The sequence below is a fragment of the Leptonychotes weddellii genome, chromosome 4, assembly GCF_054177405.1.
Source record: "Leptonychotes weddellii isolate Sample4059 chromosome 4, ASM5417740v2, whole genome shotgun sequence".
In the NCBI taxonomy this organism is placed as follows: domain Eukaryota; kingdom Metazoa; phylum Chordata; class Mammalia; order Carnivora; family Phocidae; genus Leptonychotes; species Leptonychotes weddellii.
This window is the reverse complement of record NC_138372.1, coordinates 7635789-7653205: the sequence shown is the minus strand read 5'-3', so window position 1 is coordinate 7653205 and position 17417 is coordinate 7635789. Positions and strand designations below refer to the sequence as shown.

Sequence of the window (17417 nt, the reverse complement as noted above, 5' to 3'; positions counted from 1 at the left end):
GGTGGGAAGAGCGCTAGATTTGGAGTCACAGGACCTGCCTTCCAATCCTGGCTGGGCCACCGGCTCCACAACCATGAGTGGCTGTATCTGCCTGGGGACATTGAGAGAAGGTGCTTGATCTTGCTGCAGGAGCCTCAGTCTCTTCATCTCTAAATGGGAACAGTTATAACTCCCTCATGGAGTTGCGATGACTCTCCAGGATGATAACACACATGTGTGAGCCTCTTTCGGGTCAGATGGCGAAAGAAGGAAGAACAAGGCTGAGGAGGCCCCGCAGTGTGGCTTTCCTTGCGTGATTTTGTCTGAGGACCCTCTGGCCTGAAGATGATGGCTACCAAATTTGCAGGAGCCACGCTTCTGCTCCAGATTGGAGGGATGGCTAAGACGATCTCTGGGGTCAGAGGGCACAAAGCATGGGATCATCCAGCCCCTTCCCAAATAGTGGGAACCCCGAGACCCTCTCTCTGACAGGCCCTTGACCCTACCTCTTCTATCTCTCCTCCGGCAGCCAGAGCAGCCAGCTCGTGCAGGGGAGCTCAGTGCGGCTGGGGAGGGGAGGGGAGTGAGGGGAGACACAGGAAGGAGAATGGAAGACAATGACAGACAGGCAGCTGTGGTTCTTTCAACATCTTTAAAGAGGTTTAAATTCAAAGTGAGATTTATAAAAAAAACAACCCATTGTGCTTTCCCCCCTTCCCAAGAAAGGAGAAGTGTTGAAAATGAGATTTTTAACCGAAATGAGTGCCGCATTTAGAGCCGGAGAGGAGCCGGTTTGGGGCTGCCCTTCAGTGGTCTTGTGACCTCGAGCGAGTCCCATAACCACTCAGCCCGTGAAACCAGCTGAGGCCATACCTGTTTGGGCTGCAGGGAGGCCAGGCCGAGAGGCGCATGAAGAGCTTGGTGAATGCCAGCCTGCCTCCTGGACCCAGAGGATGGAGACTCTCCCTCTGACGGTGGTTAGGCAGTGTGGACGGGCTGATGTCACTCCCACCCACCCCATCCCCCCACCAGCTCGCCAAACCCACCCCAAGGGGCTAGAGAACTAGCGTCCCGGGTCACCCAGGCAGCCAGCGGCGTTTCCAGGGCAGGACCTGGCCTCTCCCAGGGGACCTGGGGAAGCAGGTCTCCCAGCTATCCAGGGCAAGTCAAGGTGAATTGAGCTGCAGCCGCTGGGGGGTGGGGAGGAGGGCTCTTTCCCACTTGACTAACTCGGTTATCTTTGCTCTTCACCATCCCCTCCTCGTCCCTCGGAAAAGGAATGGCTCTTAGCGCAGCAGGCCGCCCTTGTGCCCAACCTCTGTTCTGAGCTGGCGAGATAAGGAACAGTTCCATCTCCCTGCCTCTGCCCGAAGCTCTGGGCTCTTGTTTGCTCAAATCCCCGTGGTCTCCTTTTATCCTCTCTGGAATTGCACAGAGATTGGTTATCTGGTAATTGAGATTGTTTTACAAGGTGTCGCTCATTGCATTGGGTTCCATTAACTTTCAGCTCCTCCTGAAAACCCAGAATAATAATTATCCTGTTGGTGAGGGTGCAGATGGCAGGTGCCCCCCTCCACATACGTAAGTGCGCACATACATACGCACACATGTGCGCATATGGGCAAATTTTTTTATTATAACGACAACCCTGATAAAACAGACTTCAGACATTTCTCAGATGTTCTACCCTTGTGGAACTTTGAGGGGGAGCCCAAGGAGATGATGTTACCTCTCTCCAGGGTGCATTTGGGGAAAAGGACCCCCTCAAAGGGGTAACACAGCTTGGCTGAGCGCACGCAGTGGGCAAACGATACAGCCTGGACTTGATTAAACTCGGTGCTGTCAGACTCCACGAGTGATAGAAGGAGGGCCCGTTTGTCTGTCTTTCCTTTGGGATTGCACGATTCCTGAGGATAGGACCAGGTCTCACTCACCGTTACATCCCAGAGCCTAGCCCAGGGCTGTTAACACAGCACGTACTTGCTCAATTAACAGTGAATGACTGGCTGGCCCCGCAGCCGCCTGCAGGTGGCGCCAGAGAAGACCCGCGGTCAGAAGCCCGGGTGAAAGAGGTTCTTGTAAGCCGAGAACTGATGATCCGGGTCTGGAACAATGAGGCGTGGAGAAATTAATCTCTGCCACCCTCGTTCTCCCACAACCCTTTGGGCCTCTATGACAGCACTTGCGACGGCATGAGAATAACGTATGCGTGTGTGCTCTCGCCACCAGCTCACTGTGAGTCTGCAAGGGCAGGGGCGTGCCCCATTTATCTTCAGTCCTGAGACACAGCTGGTCAGAGCATGCTCAGTAAAGGTCGTTGGCCAGGGAAGTGTCCACTGGAAGGCCCTGGGTGGGGACAGCTGGTGACAGTGGTGACCTCCAACCACCTGGGCATCTCTCCTGAATCTGGACCTCGCTGCTGGCATTCCGGGGGGGGGGGGGGGCCGGTGCAGCCCAGAGCTGAGGCAGTCTTCCCAGCCCCTAACGATGCTTTGCCTGGGCCTCGTCCCTCACGGCCATTCATCTTGATTAGGTATTGGCAGCCTGGGCTGATTAAATGCCCCACCATCCCCTCCTGTTTGTTTCTCAGCAAGGGGGTGTCAGGGTGTTTCATTCTTCAGCCTTTGACCTTGGCAGTGGTGGGATGGCCCTTCACACACCTGCCTCGGTGCTGCAGTTGCCTGGCTGTGCGGCCAGAGAGCTTCATGAAGGAAGCTTCACCCAAACTCTCAGGCAGCCATCAGGGGACTTTCTCCAGCTGGGGTCTGCCAGCACCTCAGCTTCCACGGAAATTATCGCCCTCATGGCCGCCTCTTCCTGGAAGCCTTGATCACAACTCATCATCACCTCTTCCAGGAAGCCTGCCTGGAAGCCTTGCTGATTAGCTCCATCCAGCACCCCCTTCTCTACCCGCAGGGAACCGTGGTTGCCAGTGTTTATTCTTTCGGTGATGTGCATTAGCCTGTCTCACTGAGTCTTCTGTGTCCCAAACGCCGTGTAACTATCAGCTCCAGGGGCCGCCCCACCCTGAAGGTGGGGAGAGGCTCCTTCAGTCTCCCCCACCCGCTCCGCCCGGCAGCCAGCCACATTCTCAGGAAGGAGAGGCACCCACATTCCTGATGTGGGCGCTCCAAGTCAGTGGCTCGGGGGGGACTGCAAGAAACAGATAAAATGAACATGGGCCAATGGGTGCAGAAGTAGAAATTTAACGCGAACGGACCTCCCCGTGTCACTGTGGGTGGGCAGTGGTCACTCTCCATGATCTGGGGATGAGAGACCGACCAGAGCAGGTGAGGCAAGCTGCTTCATTACTGTCCCTGCAGAGCCAGCCCCCTGGAGGTGTTGGAGGGGGCAGCACAGTGGGCCCGGGCGGTGCACGGGAAGGGGCAATACCCAGTCCATGGCGCCTCCTCTCCCTCCAACTGCTTGTCTCTTCTGCCAGCTGCAGGCTCTCTGCATGCCTTGCTGGGGCACCCCCTGCCAAGAGGTGGCTATCCCTCCATGCTGGGAACCACCTCCCTGGGCCCTGGGCCACCTCTGTGGGCCGGCAGCTGGCCCAATCACTTGCACACTCTTGGGAGCAACTCCAGGAACCCCTGCCTATGAGCACTGGCGGGGTCAGGGAAATCGTGAAGGCTGGTCCCTCTCTGATGCTTCTGAAGCCCCCTTCTTGGGCAGCCCCACCATCAGCCTTGTGCCCACTTCCTCAACCACCCCCACTGCTAAGAGCAGACCAACTGACTGAGTCCCCAACGTACCAGGTGCTGCAGGGCACACAAGACAGAGATGAGGTGCAGGGTTTGTGTTGTGCTTCCGTCACTTACTAGCTGGGTGACCCTGGGAAAATTTAATAAACTCCCTGAGCCTCAGTTTCCTCTCTTCTGCAAAGGAGACCTTAATACCCCACTCATGGGGTATTAAAAGAATGTATTTTCGCTTTTAGAACAATGCCTAACACACAGTGACAGCTTTATTATTGTCATTCACTTAGTCGCTCAGCAAACATTTATGTAGAGGCTTCCACGTACCAAGAAGACGGGCTGGATCTTTTAGAAGAGCTTACGAGTTCCTGCCCTATTTCCCTTCCACTCCCTACCCCGAGGGGAACGCACCTGTCCTTACTGCTCAGGGTCAGCAGGCGACCTGCAGCAGTGCAGGCTCTCACCATCGGGCAGCCCAGGAAGGTCTAGCCGCTTGCAAGGAACTCGGTCAGGAGACGACCAGTGCCTGAGCACCTGCACTGTGGGCCCAGGCACTGTGCTCGGGCTGACTTCCGACCCTAAGTAAAAGCGGGACGGTCCTTGCGCTCGAGTCCTGCCACCTGCTGGGGGAGACTGATGGCAGTCATGTTGGCAAACTGATAGACCCCGTGCCCCAGCCTTCCCTGTGAAACCCACTGTGACCCTAATGGGGGCGCTGCTGAGGCAGGCTGGGGGGAGCAGGGAGGGATAGGGCAGGGGTGCAGGGGTGTGGACTTGGGATGTCCCTTGAGTCACACGGCACAGAGAGCGGCCTCTCTGGATGTATTAGCATCATAGTACACCCCTAGACCAACTTCCCTTGATGCCCCAAACCTGGCTGATAGCATGTGATCAAGACCCTCGCTGTCCTCCTCAAGACCCTCCCAGAGCCCTCGGGGTGTCCAGTGGGTCAGGGACACTGAAGGGGTCCGTGCCTTGCCATGATCGCCTTTCCCCCACCATCTGCAGGCGCTCCTGAAGAGCCGGGGCTCAGCCCTTGTCACCTCTGCAGGCAGGGGACCTGACTTGGTTTACACGGCCATTTGGCATCCTGGCTTAGTGACTCACGGCGGGAGGGCTGTACCCATTTGAAGGAGGGCAAATCACAAATGTCAGCTGGCTGAGACCCAAGTGCCAGGTCCTTGCCAGAGGCACTGCTTTAATACCAGCCTGCACCGTCTGGAGCCCGTAATGAAAGAGGCTGACAGTCCATTAGCAGCAGAGTGGTCCGCAGGGCTCGGAGGAAAGAAGCTGTCTGTCATGCACCTCACTCCAAGGGCAAAATCAACCCTGTGTGTGTGTGTGTGTGTGTGTGTTCCTGCGCACGCCCACGCATGGGTGTATACATCTCTAAAAAAAGGAATATTAATCACAGCTGTGCCTGTTAAAATAGGCACAAACAAAATCTGACATCACAGAGAGGAAATGGTGACATAGTTCTTGTCCTCTGTCCTCCTGACCCCTGGGGGCAGGTTTGAGAGACAATCCCAGAAAAACTGAACAACTGTATCACAGGATTGGGAGATCCTTAAGGTCTAGAAAGTTCTTAAGTGGCTAGAAAGTTCTTCCTGAGCTGAGAGCTTAAACTTGGAACCATATAACTTCTACCCACTGGTCCTAGGTTTGCCCTTTGAAGTCACACACACACACAAATCCTTTTTCCCCAGAACGGCCCTCTCCTGAGTCTCCTTGCCACGAGGACATGGTTTTTAGTGCCCTCACCAGTGTGCCTACTGCTTCCTTGACAAGACCTGGCCTGTGAATCACATCTTCAAAATGCAATTCCCATCCTGAGAGATGTAAAATCTTTGCTGCAGCTATTACCAGTGTGAAAACACACATGCGTGGGCATGTGCACGCACACACGCGGGCACACAGAAATAAAGTTCCTCTGACTGCATCTTCATCCATTTCTCATTTCATGCCATATTGTCAAACGCCTTGCCGCAATCCAAGTATATTATATCCGCGGCATGTTTTTGACCCATCTCCATACTGACTATCAAAAGAAAAAACAGAAACCAAGAAAGGAAAGGAGCTCAGAAAGGGACCCAGCCCCCCAGGTTCGATCCAACAACACAGGGATGGACAGGATCTACGTCTTCCTTGTTCTGGACACTGGCCGCCTGTTAATTCTGCCTCAGATCATGTTAACCTTCATGGAAGTCAGAACTCGTTACTGACTCACACTGACCTTCGGGCCAGGTAACAGGCTCAGACTGTGGTGTGCTTGTTTGGATACAGGATTAACAGAGGAGTTAATACCATGGGATGTATTTTGTTGCCCCCCTCCAGAAGAGGCCAGCATTGAGCCCCCCACCCCACCCCAGTGGATTTTCTGCAAAGGTCTACAAGGGGTGGGGAAGCAGGGAGATGCTTTGAATACGGGAGCTGGACAAGGTAGATCGTGGAGGGAACAGGTGCTTCCCCAAGACTAGGCCAAAATGGGGACTGGGTGGCAGGAAGGCGCGCCCTCCAGGCCCACAGTACTCTTTAGCAAGGAGGATCTACTGTCAGGGGCATTTGAGCCCTTCTAGAGCAATATCCAAGAAACAAGAGTGGATTCCAGGGCTGAACCCCAGCATGAAGCAGATGGGAAGCAACCTCACAGATAGTGAGGGAGCAAGAGCCCAGCCAACACGCCTAGCTCCTGCCCCCCGGAGACCCAGGAGGCCTAGGTGATCCCAGAGGAAGGGGGTGGGTGACTGAGGCTGAATTTCCAGCCACCCCATTGGAGAGCAGAATAAGTCTGACTCACAGAAATAAAGGCACATGATACGGTCTCCCAGGGTCATTGAAAAAATTCATACCCGCCACATCTACGGCTGCCACGCCACGGAGCTCCCCCTTCTGATGTCATGCCGTTGATTTGGGGGACCCAAGTATATTTATATTTATCCATGCTAAATTTTTCCTTTGACTCATCAAAGCAGCCTTTTGATTTACGAGGATCCTAACGGTCAGCCATTTTATAAGCTCTTCCTCCAAGGTTTACAAAACCTGTGATTTGGGCTAATTCCAGTCGTTGACAACAGGTGTTGGACCCCGCCAGGCAAAGGGCGGAGGGCAGGCTCACACGGGCTGCTATAGGCCTCCTTGCCCATTGGCATGACACCCTGACCAGCCTGCCCTCTCCCACAGCTTGTTCCATCTCCCGCAAATTCCTCCGGCTAAACTGGTATCCATTCTGCCTATCTCTGCTTTGTTCCTAAGGACATATTGTCAAATGCCTCGCTGAAACCCAAACGTACTCTTTCTACTACATGTTCCCCATCCATCAGCACAGTGACCCTATCAAGAAAAAAGAAAAATGAAAGTAGCTAAGGACTGGGGGAGCGAGGTTAATCTGGCCTAGCTGGCTCTAAGCAGTCCCTCCGGTCTCTCCTAAAGGCTCATCAAGTCTGGTCAAACCCTCCCCAGATTCATCATCAAAGATCAGAGGACGCACCCCCACCCCCACCGAATGTCCCAGTGTTCCTGTGCTGGTCTCCTAAGGTTTACGATTCCAAGTTCACAGTAAGACAAGAAGGAGGAAAGCAAAGATGACTGATAAATATTGTTTTTATTAATAAGTCTAAAGAACACCTTCATTGAATCAGGAGATGTAATACAAATTGTGGTAGCCTGCATATAAAACCTGGCACTAAATTTGGCCTTTTAAAATATTTATATATAAAAATACGCATTAAAATCTGTACCACGATGCAGTGCAGAGGCCAACGGACACCTCCCGGCATGAGGGCTTAGGAAGGCGGGTGTGGTCTGGGGATGCAGGGAGCTCCAGTCCTAGAGCTGCAGGAGGGAGCCCTGTGTGAGAACGGCCTGCTCTCAAGAGGAGCCACAAGAGCCTGGCTTTGAAGCACAATGCTCTGGGCCTGGTGTAAAACAAAAATGGTGCTGGGAAGAATGGCAGGATAGGAGGACCGTCCTTCCTTCTCCTGTTACTGGGCTCTGACCACCATTCGAGGATTCTGGACCTCTGTAGACAAACCACCTTTAGCTTTGGAGGAATGCCTGCAATTTCCAAACATGTTTTTTCCAAGGAGACTGACCAATTCTAACTCCAAGGAGCCAAATCATAATTAACCTGATTTGAAGGGGTAAGAACTAGTTCTTGTCTCTTTCGGCAGCCAAGACCCTGAAACACCAATCAGAAAGGCTATAATCACAACAGAAAAGTATAATGATGATGGTCTCAATCTATTTCAGTCTTGGACCAAAGATAGCTGAGCCACTCTCACCCAGAAATTGTACTTTGCAGGCAGTGAAGTGAGAAACAGCTACGATCAGCACTGGAATTCCCCCATTCTGGGAGCAAAAGATCTTTGCACAAGGCAACGGAAGCCTTTGGGAGAAGCAGGGTCAATACTGCACGTCTGTCTTCAAATAGGAAAACACAGTGCCTTCCCTGGCAGGGCCTGCCATTTTGGCTGAACAGGGTCAGGACTGTGTCTATCGGCTTATTTGTTCACGGATGAGCGGACGTCCCTGGTCTGCTCATCCTGTGGCTCTGTGGGAAATGACAACTGTCCCCAACTCAGCTGCTAAACTGCTACCCAAATAGTCAGGCTCCGTGGCTGGGAGACACACAAATGGGAACCCGACAGAAGGTGGGCACAGGGAGGCAGGAGGAAAAGCGATGGGTCAGGGGAAGGAGCTTTAAGGAGTCCGAAATCCCTACGATTTCAGGGCTCTTAATAGTTACTGAAAGGGCTGGAGTCCTTCCTGCCATCCAGTAGATCCTGCAAAGGGAAAACAGCAGTGGTACCAATTTCTAATCAAAAGCAGAGTGACTTTCTCAGCTGCCTCCAGGGTGGGGTTGCTCCCTTCCCCAGCCCTCAGCTTGGCTAGCTGGCTGCAGGTTGATCTGCCACTTCTCTGCTTGGCTAGCTGGCTGCAGGTTGATCTGCCACTTCTCTGCAGAGGATCTAAAGCCAGGGCAGCCAAAGAACAGGAGGGCCAGACTGATGCTGCAGTAAGTGAAAGGAGAGATGAAGGGTCAAAGTGTCCGAATCCCGACCTAGGCAAAAAGCCGGGAGCCACGGTAGGCTGTTAATGAGGGACTTTCTCTCTCAAGCAGTGTATTTCAGGCCCCAAGGGCTCAGGGTAAAAGACAGATGCGCCCCGGGTCACTGGGGCCTGGCACCGATCACGGGCACATCCTGCGAGACCAAGCTACCAGGACGACACCTCCGGCGGGTGAGCAGGGCAAGCGGGAGCCCAGTGACTACTGCGCTTCCAGGACAGGAGGCCAACCCGGCAGCTCCTTCACCGTCTTAGGGCCTTTTAATCTGCTTTAAAGTGACCTAACATCACCCCCTAGTGGAAATTATAAATAAAACAAGGACCACACAGCCAGTTCACCCACTACCAGTGGTTTCGAGATTCACCATAAAACGGAGTAATACAAAATGAAAACCTTATCTTTAGAAAGATAATAATAAAAAAAGGTGGGAGTTCAGAAGCCAACCTCAGCCCCCTCGCTGCTAAGTCTCCCTTCCTCCTCGGATTCTCTGCCTTCAACAAACACATTCCAATACTGGGAACGGGGAGGGGGAGCTCCAGGTCCCCTTACAGTTTGGGCAGACTGCCCGCTGGGGCCAGAATGATACCAAAGACATAGAAGAGCCCCAGCAAGAGGTTGAGTTTGGCAGTCCTCTGGGGCAGTTTGTTGAAAGTCTGGCTTCGGAACTGTCTCTCCAGGGAGAAGGCCATGGGGATGGTGAGTAGGGGGAGGGCCAGACTGATGCTGCAGTGTGTGGCCAGGATGCTGAAGATCAGGTAGGGCAGGAAGAGCAGCGTGTTGTAGAGCATGTAGGAGAGGGTGGGGCCGATGAGGATGGCGAGCGTGACGATGCCGGCCTCCCTGTCGGACTCCATGTCCCTGGTGTTGTTGGAATGGAGAATGGCCTCGGTGCTGAGGGCGAGGGGGATGGCGTAGACCAGTGGGAAGACCGCCAGGGACCCCACCTGGACGGCATAGGCGAACATCACAGCCAGCGGGCCAAAAGTGATGAGGATGACGAGGTCTCCCAGAGCCACATACTTGAATCCAATTCCTATGGCCAGAAAACCCAGAGAGTTGGTGTGAGATCAAGGGCTGGAAATTGAGGGGCTGTTCATCAGTCCAAAGGCAGGCTACTCCTGGCTGGGAGCGGTGAGTTCTCAGATGGTGAGAACGGCCAGTCAGTGAGCTCCCTGCCCCACCCCCCCGAACAAACCTGATTTTGTCTCCGATGACACAGAGGGGCAGAGAACACTCATCTTTTAGCATCCAGTTAGGCTTCAGAGTCAAGTTTTCCTTCCTACTGTCCCCAGCAAAGTCCTGCGACAAAGAGCAGTGGGTTCCCACTACACACACTATTTAACCAGAGAGCCCGTGAAGGCTCTAAAAGGTCTTACAATCTGGGTCTTTGGCTTCTTTCTCCCTTCACCGACCCCTGCAAGACATGGCTTCTGTCAGTCAGTCCCTCACAGAATACCCATCCCAGGCTCTTTGCTGCCTCCTTCTTCCACAACCTCTGGGGGGATCTGGTTTTGAAAACTCCCAGGGCATCTCAGTGAAATTTCAGGATACCCACTCTACATAAAGAAACTTCCACTCACGTGATAAATAAAACAGCTAAGACGACGAAGTTACAGTGCTGCTTCCCCTCTCTGGTTCCCCTGAAGTTACAACTAAATCACCCCAAACTCCTCTTCCTATACTGCCAACCCACTTCAAATCCTGTCTAAACCACTTCATTCAAACCTGCCCAGTTCTCTCCAGCGATGCCACACTCCATCGGATCTCACTTCATCCCCAAATCTGAGTCATGGTCACCCTATGTGGGGAACACTGTGACACCCATTCTCAGGACCTCTCCTCCCCCTCCCTCCCTCCCTCCCTCCCCTTATCTCCATGGGCAGCCAGAGGGGTCCTTTGGAAATACTCACCGGACTGTGCCCCTCCCCCAACATACACCGGAAAACCCTTTACACAGGTTGTCCTCAGATCTTTCACCAGCTCACCTCTGGGCCTGCCCTGCCTCCTCCCTCCAGCCTCGCCTTGAGCTCCCCACTCCTCCACTCATATTTCCGTAGGTTCCTCGGGGCCTTCAGACACCCCACCCGGCCCTTGCCAGGCTAACTCCTATTCACCCTTCAAAACGTAAAAGACCATTCCTCCAGGCAGCCTTCCCTCATCCCCTAGGCCACATCCGGTCCCCCTGCGATACATATGCTCCCAGGGCACCCAGATTTCCAGCTTTGTAAAATCCATCATGCTTCTAATTACTCCATCTCCGTCCTTCTCTCAAACCGTAAGTTCTATGAGGGCAGGGCCTTGGGTCTGGTTTGTTCACAGCTCGCTCCCCAACGCGAGGCACAAAGGCTGAACGGAACACAGAGCTACAGTAACAAGCACCTGGAGTCTGGGGCCGAGGTGAAGAAAAATGTCCGGCTCAGAGTGAGGCAGTATGCAGCAGCTGAGAGGTGGGCCCCACACAGACTGCTACAGAGGCCTGCGAAACCTCCCGGTCTAACCACGCTTCCAACTCGCAGCCTCAGGATCCGGAGATAAAGGAAAGTACTGGGTCATCAACTGCACTTTAACCAGCCTAAAATGGTAAGGGACCATGGTCTGCAGAGGATCTAAGGCCAGGGCAGCCAAAGAACAGGATTGGGCTCAAGATTCCCTTCACACTGGTAGCTGGGGTTCCGGGTTGTTGTTTCTTTTCCATCTTTATTGAAAGATAACGGACACGTGACACTTGATACATTCATATCCTGCAAGATGATTACCACCAGAGCATTAGCTAACATCTCCGTTTAGTCGGGGTGCTTTGGTGGCTAAGTGACCACCCTTGGTTCTTTAGAATGAAGCGTCCCCAGGAAAGGGTCACAGCCATGGCGCCCGGCAGCCACCAACACACAGCGAACTCATTCGGCACTCCCCAAGCAGTGCTGTGACAAATTATTTGGTTGTCTGAGGACATGCCCTCCAGGAGGAAGCTCTCTCAAGCAGAGCATTGGCTCCCGTTACAAATTAGTAAATCGATGTCTCTTGCAGTATCTCACGCATTGAGGGAACAACCCCCACCCAGGGAAGGTGCCAGGCGGGAATACTCCCAACGGGGACCCGGCAAGTCTCTCCCCCAGCTGCCCCCTCCTCTTTTGCTGACATTCCCAGCTCTCCAAGCAGACATGAGAGCTGTCACTATGGAAGAAAACACGAGAGCTCTCTCACCGTGACATCTGGCTAGATTACCCATCTGGCTGGATCTCCTTAGGTCACTTGGCAAGAAACGATGTGAGCCAAGCTGAACAGAAACCTGTACCTGCAAGGATACACCCCCACCTTGAACAGGTTCTACACAGAAACCAACCACAAGCCCACTCCGCAGCTAAGAGCGGTCTGGTAACCTTCCGGAGGTTCTCTGACACGAGAAAATGATAGAGCCCTTAGGGAGAAAGCCGCTTCTGGAGTCTGGCCCACAGCTCATGGGCTCCACCTGCTCCAGAATGTGGCCCACCTCTCCTTTTGGGCATTCCCACCCCTCCCAACACCACTCTCCAAAGGAGCCAACACGGTGAAGGACTGGGTGAGCTCTCTGCACAGTGGCCAGCATGAATTCATTAAAACATAAATCAGAATGTTGGCAAAGCCACGGAGTAACTAGAACTCTTACACATTGCCAGTGGGGAAGATAAGACTAGTACAACCACTTTAGAAAACATGTTGGCAGCTTCCCATCAAGTTAAACATTCATCTACCCTCTGACCCAGAGATTCCACTCCCAGGCATTTACCCCAGAACAATGAAAACAATATCCACAGAAAGACTTCAACGTGAGTGCTCAGGCATAATAGCCAAAATACAGAAACAATCCAAATGTCGCTGGACAGGAGAAAGGATAAACAAACCGTGGTTGTGTCCGCACAATGGATACTACTCACTACTGATGCCCATCACAACATGATGAAATCTCAAAACTACCATGCTGAGCACAAGAATTCATACAGAACGATTCCATTTACATAACGTTCTAGACCAGGCCAAACAATCTCTGTGAAAGAAAGCAAACAGTGGTGGCCTCGGGAGAGGGATGGGGAGAGTGGGAATTGACAGGGAAGAAAGCTTTTGAGGGTGATGGAAATGTTCTGTATCAGGACAGGGTGTGGGTTATACAACTGTAAGCATTTGTCGAAATTCATCAAACTATAACACTTAAGATCTGTGCATTTCACAGTAAGTCAATTATATCAATAAAGGTCAATATTTAAAAAAAAAAAACATAAATCAGATTATGTCATGACTCTGCTCATTGCGTTTCAGTGTCTCCCCATTTGTTCATTCAATGAATATTAAGTACTAACAACATATCAGGCAGTGTTCTGGGCACCACAGGTTCAGCAAAGACCAAAGACCCAAATCCCTAATCCCAGGGAGCTTACAGTCTAAGGGGGAAGACAATTAACAAAGTCAGTACTTTAGATAGTGTGTTAGAAGTAGTATGTGCTATGAAGGAAAATAAAGCAGAAGAAAGCAATAGGGAAGGTATTGTGGGGGAAAACACAGTGTGTGTGTGTGTGTGTGTGTACACACTTTTATTTTCAGTTGCTGCAAAAAAACTCTATTGTTTTATAATTTTAAATAGGGTAGAAAGCAAGGCCTCACAAAACAGCTGACAAGTGAGCAAATGGGTAGAGGTTAGAAAGTGAATCAGGCAGACAGAAGGAGGAAGGGCATTCCAAGCCAAAGAAAAGCATCTACAAAGGACCTGAGGCAGCAGCATGCCCTGACTGTACCAGAAACAGCCAGGAGGGCAGTGTGGCTGGAGCACAGTGAGCAGGAGGAAAGAAGGGGGCAACAGAGCTGGGAGGAAGGGGAAAGGGAGAGGGTAAGCCGATAATGTCCCATCGTGGGGGTCACTGTGAAGACCCTGGCCTTTCCTCTGAACAAGATGGGAGCCACTGGAGAACTGTGAGCAGAGGACTGATGTAGCTGCCTTATGTTTGAACAGGACTACTCAGGCTGCTCATTTGGAAGCACCCTGAAAGGGACATGGGTGGATGCAGAGAGATCAGTAAAGAACCTGCAACCATAATTGAGATGATAGTGGGGGTGGGAGGTGGCAGGACATGGTCAGATCCCAAATGCATTTTGAAAGTAGAGTCAAGAGGATTTGCTGATGGACTGGATGGGAGGAGGAGAGTCAAGGATGATGCCCATGACTTTTAGCCTGAAGAACTAGAAGGAGGAAGTTGCTGTGGAATGAGATGGGGGAAGCTGGGGGTAGGGCAGGTTTCTTAGGGGAGATCAGGACTTTGGCTTTGGACACATTGGCTTGAGATGCCCGTGAGGCCTTTAGGAGAAGCTAGTAAGGAAGAAGTCAGACGAGTCTGATTGAGTGCAGAGATCTGGGCCAGAGCTATACATTTGATAGTCACGAGGTTAACAGATGGCATATGAAGCCACGAGATGGGCTAAAATCACCCAGGAAGTAGACAGAATTAGAGGAAAGGGGTCCAAGGACTGAGGCTGAAGGCTGGGAGCTGGAGGCCCTGTGGGACCAGCACAATCCAGCCCTGGCCAGCCTCCCCAACAGTATTTCCTTGTCCCTCTCGATCATATTGGCCTTTCATAAATCCTAGAATATGCCAAGCTCTCGCCCACTCCAGGGCATTTGCATGCACTGTTCCTCCAGCCCTGAAGGACTCGGCACGCGAATCAGACCCATTTCTGCCCCGTCACTTGCTCCTTATCCTTCACGTATGAGTCACCTTCACAGAGAGGGCCTCATCCTTCTGCTGCGGCCCCATGCACTCTACTGATTTCCTTTACTGAGCTTTCACAGAGGGCTCCTCCATCACACTCTCTTCGCCTGTTCCTTCTTCTCTCCCCCTCTTAATGTTGGGGTGCCCCAGGGCTCACTCCTGGTCCCCTTGTGTCTCTATCACCACTCCCTCCTCTGGTGATCTCACCCAGTCACACAACTTGATCTAGGTGCCAGAGACCCCCAGATAGCTCCAGCTCAGGCCTCTCCCTGCAACTCAGATGGCTTAGGTCCAGACATCCACTTGGAGATCTAATACGTCAAGATGTCCAAAGTCAATCTCCCAATTTTCTCCCCCAAACCCTACCTTCGACCCTCTCCATCTCACTTGACACCAACTCTATCATTCCAGGTGCTCAGGCCAAAGCTTTTGAGTTACGTTGAATTCCTGTTTCTCTCCTGCCTCACAGCCCGTCCAGCAGCAAACAGTGCCTACCTTCAAAATATATTCAGAATCTGACGGCCTCGTCCCTTCTCTACCACTACCACCCTGATCCAGCCCGCCAAACCTCTCTTGCCTGGATTGCTCAACAGCCTCCTCGTCTCCCTGCTTCAGTCCTTGCCCACTCACCTTTACCCATTCTCAATACCGCAGCCAGACTGATTCCTTGAAAATCTTAAAGCCCACATAATTTTTGTGCTTCTCTGCCCTCCCCACACATACTTCCCTTGCTTTACCTCCTTGTATTTACTCTCTCCCTCACTCACACATAATGGACTCATGCTGTTCCTCAAACTTTTGAAGGACACTCCTGCCTTAAGGCCTTTGGCAACTGCCATTCTGAGATTTCAAACACTCTTTCTCTAGATACATGCTTAGCCAACTTTCTTCTATCTTTGCTCACATTACCTTTTTGAGGAGGTCTACCCTGATCAAACTCTTTCAAACAGCTATGTCCTCCCTCCTTGCTCTACTTATTTTTTTCCCTATAGCACTAATCATGTTTTTATATACTATAATCAGGGTCCCAACTCATCCAGGCTTACCAGGAACTCTCCTGATTTCCACACCAAAAGTCCAGCAACCTGGGAACCGTCTTAAGTCCTGAGCAAACCAGGACGTTGGTCATCCTGAATAGAATTTATATTATTTTTACTTTCTCTCTCTCCTCAAGATCTATAAAATAACTTCCACAAGAGCCCTTGCTCAGGAACTGTGACTGCTGGGTTCACATAGAACAGTGCCTGGCACATAACAGATGCTCAGTAAGTAGGATTTGACCACGTGCCCATCACTACCTTAATAAGCTGTGGCAAGGAATCACACAGCAAACTAGCTGAAAGTAATTAGCTGTAAAACGTTGAGCTCTTCAAATTTAATTCCACTAAAATTTGAAACGGTGGCGTTTTAAGATACAACCAATGAAAAGAAACTAGATGGAAAAATTTCCGTATCTGTGATTCCTAACATCCATAAACCAAGCCAGGATCTTCTCAACTCACTACTGTTCTCAAAAAATCCACATGACCCACACATTATAGATTTCACGTAAATGGCCTAACTCAGAAAAGAACCTTTGACACCTCTTCTCCAGCCCTGTAACTCCTATGTGAAGCAGGAGTGTCTAGTACATGCAGCCAGAAAACAGGCCAACTCTTACCTCCTGTGTAGAGAAAGGAGCCAGACAGGCCTCCAAAGTAGATGAGAGCCAAGTGCTCCAGTTTCAGAGGAGACAGGTAGTAGAGACAAGCGGCACAGACACAGCCCAAAGTGTAGAGGAAGACTCCAAACCGAACAACATCCTGGGGCTCCAAGATTCGGTCCACCAGGGTCCTGTCATCACTCTTTTTGTGGTCAATGCCCTTGGAAAAGTCATAGTAAGTGTTGACCAAATTGCCAGCCCCGTGCACGGCCAGGACAGCCACAGCACAACCCACCAGCAGCCTGGGATCCAGGACGCCCTGGGATCTGTAGGCCAGGGCACTGCCCAGGGCCACCGGGGTGAGTGAAGCACTGAAGCTCCAGGGCCGTAGGGCCAGCACGTAAGAGGCGCACTTCTGCCTCCAGGAGCGTTGGAGAAGCCCGTCCAGCTCCGGACAGTCGTTCCCCAGCAGGTCCCTGTCTCCGGCCTTGGCCGTCTCTCCCGCCTGTACGTTAATCTCCCCCAGGACCTGTGAGGCCGCCATGGAAGCTACACGTGGCTGAAGTCAAAGTTAATAGTGAACACCCACGGATCAGCCACGGGGTGCGGGGCGGGGCGGCCAGACCTGATCTTCCTTCGGTTCCGCCCCGGGGCAGGGCTGGGGAGGCGGCGGGCCCCGGGGGTAGCACCGAGCGGACCTGGCAGCCCACGAGGCCCAGCGGCACCGCCCAGACCTCCTGTCACCCGGGCGAAGCCTGTCTCTGGACCTTAAGCCCGGGCTAGAGCCCAAGGCCAAGCTGCGGCCTCCCGCCCCAAAGTACCGGGGCCGCCATCTTGTGCGCCCGCCTCCGGAGGCCCGCCCGGAAACAGGGGCTGACAACGCGGGCCGGGCCGGAGCGGGGGCGGGGCCCTGGAGCTGGGCTGGGGGCGGGGCCCTGGAGCTGGGCTGGGGGCGGGGCCGACGGAGACCCGGAGCTGGGGGCGGGGCCGGCGGAGACCCGGCGCGGTCCAGCCCTTCTCTCGCCCACAATCCGAGTCCCGCAGGTTCACTTAGTATCACAAGGACGACCCCGATTGCGTGTCGCTTTACGAATTACCTGGAGCTTCAATTCACCAAAATAGGACTCATTCTTTTTTTTCATTCAACAAGCATTTACTGAGCACTTACTATATTGTAGGCAGCAGTGAACAAAATGGACAAAAATCCGGGAGTACACTGAGGGCGATGAGAAAGGTATGATTACCTCCCACTTTTTTTTTTTAAAGATTCTTTATTTATTAAAAAGAAATAACTTAAG

General features: G+C 52.4%; 1 protein-coding gene across 4 annotated transcripts; it reads right to left on the bottom strand.

Annotated features, from left to right (window-relative positions):
• Nucleotides 1-7262: 7262 nt before the first annotated feature.
• On the bottom strand, nt 7263-16888 carry UBIAD1 (UbiA prenyltransferase domain containing 1). Of its 4 annotated transcripts, XR_004076381.2 has the most exons (3): nt 16138-16888; nt 9941-10044; nt 9660-9778 (listed from the first exon to the last, which is right to left on the bottom strand). XR_004076381.2 is itself a non-coding variant. In XM_006735505.3 (2 exons), exons 1-2 carry the CDS (start codon nt 16661-16663, stop codon nt 9291-9293), a joined length of 1014 nt encoding a protein of 337 aa, XP_006735568.1. In that variant the 5' UTR covers nt 16664-16888; the 3' UTR covers nt 7263-9290. The 4 variants fall into 4 exon arrangements, 3 of the variants coding, with proteins under 3 accessions (XP_006735568.1, XP_081673601.1, XP_030886253.1); XM_006735505.3 differs by lacking the exon at nt 9941-10044 and having other exon boundaries at nt 7263-9778; XM_081817475.1 differs by lacking the exons at nt 9660-9778; nt 9941-10044 and adding an exon at nt 10623-11317.
• Between the last annotated feature and the right edge of the window lie 529 nt (nt 16889-17417).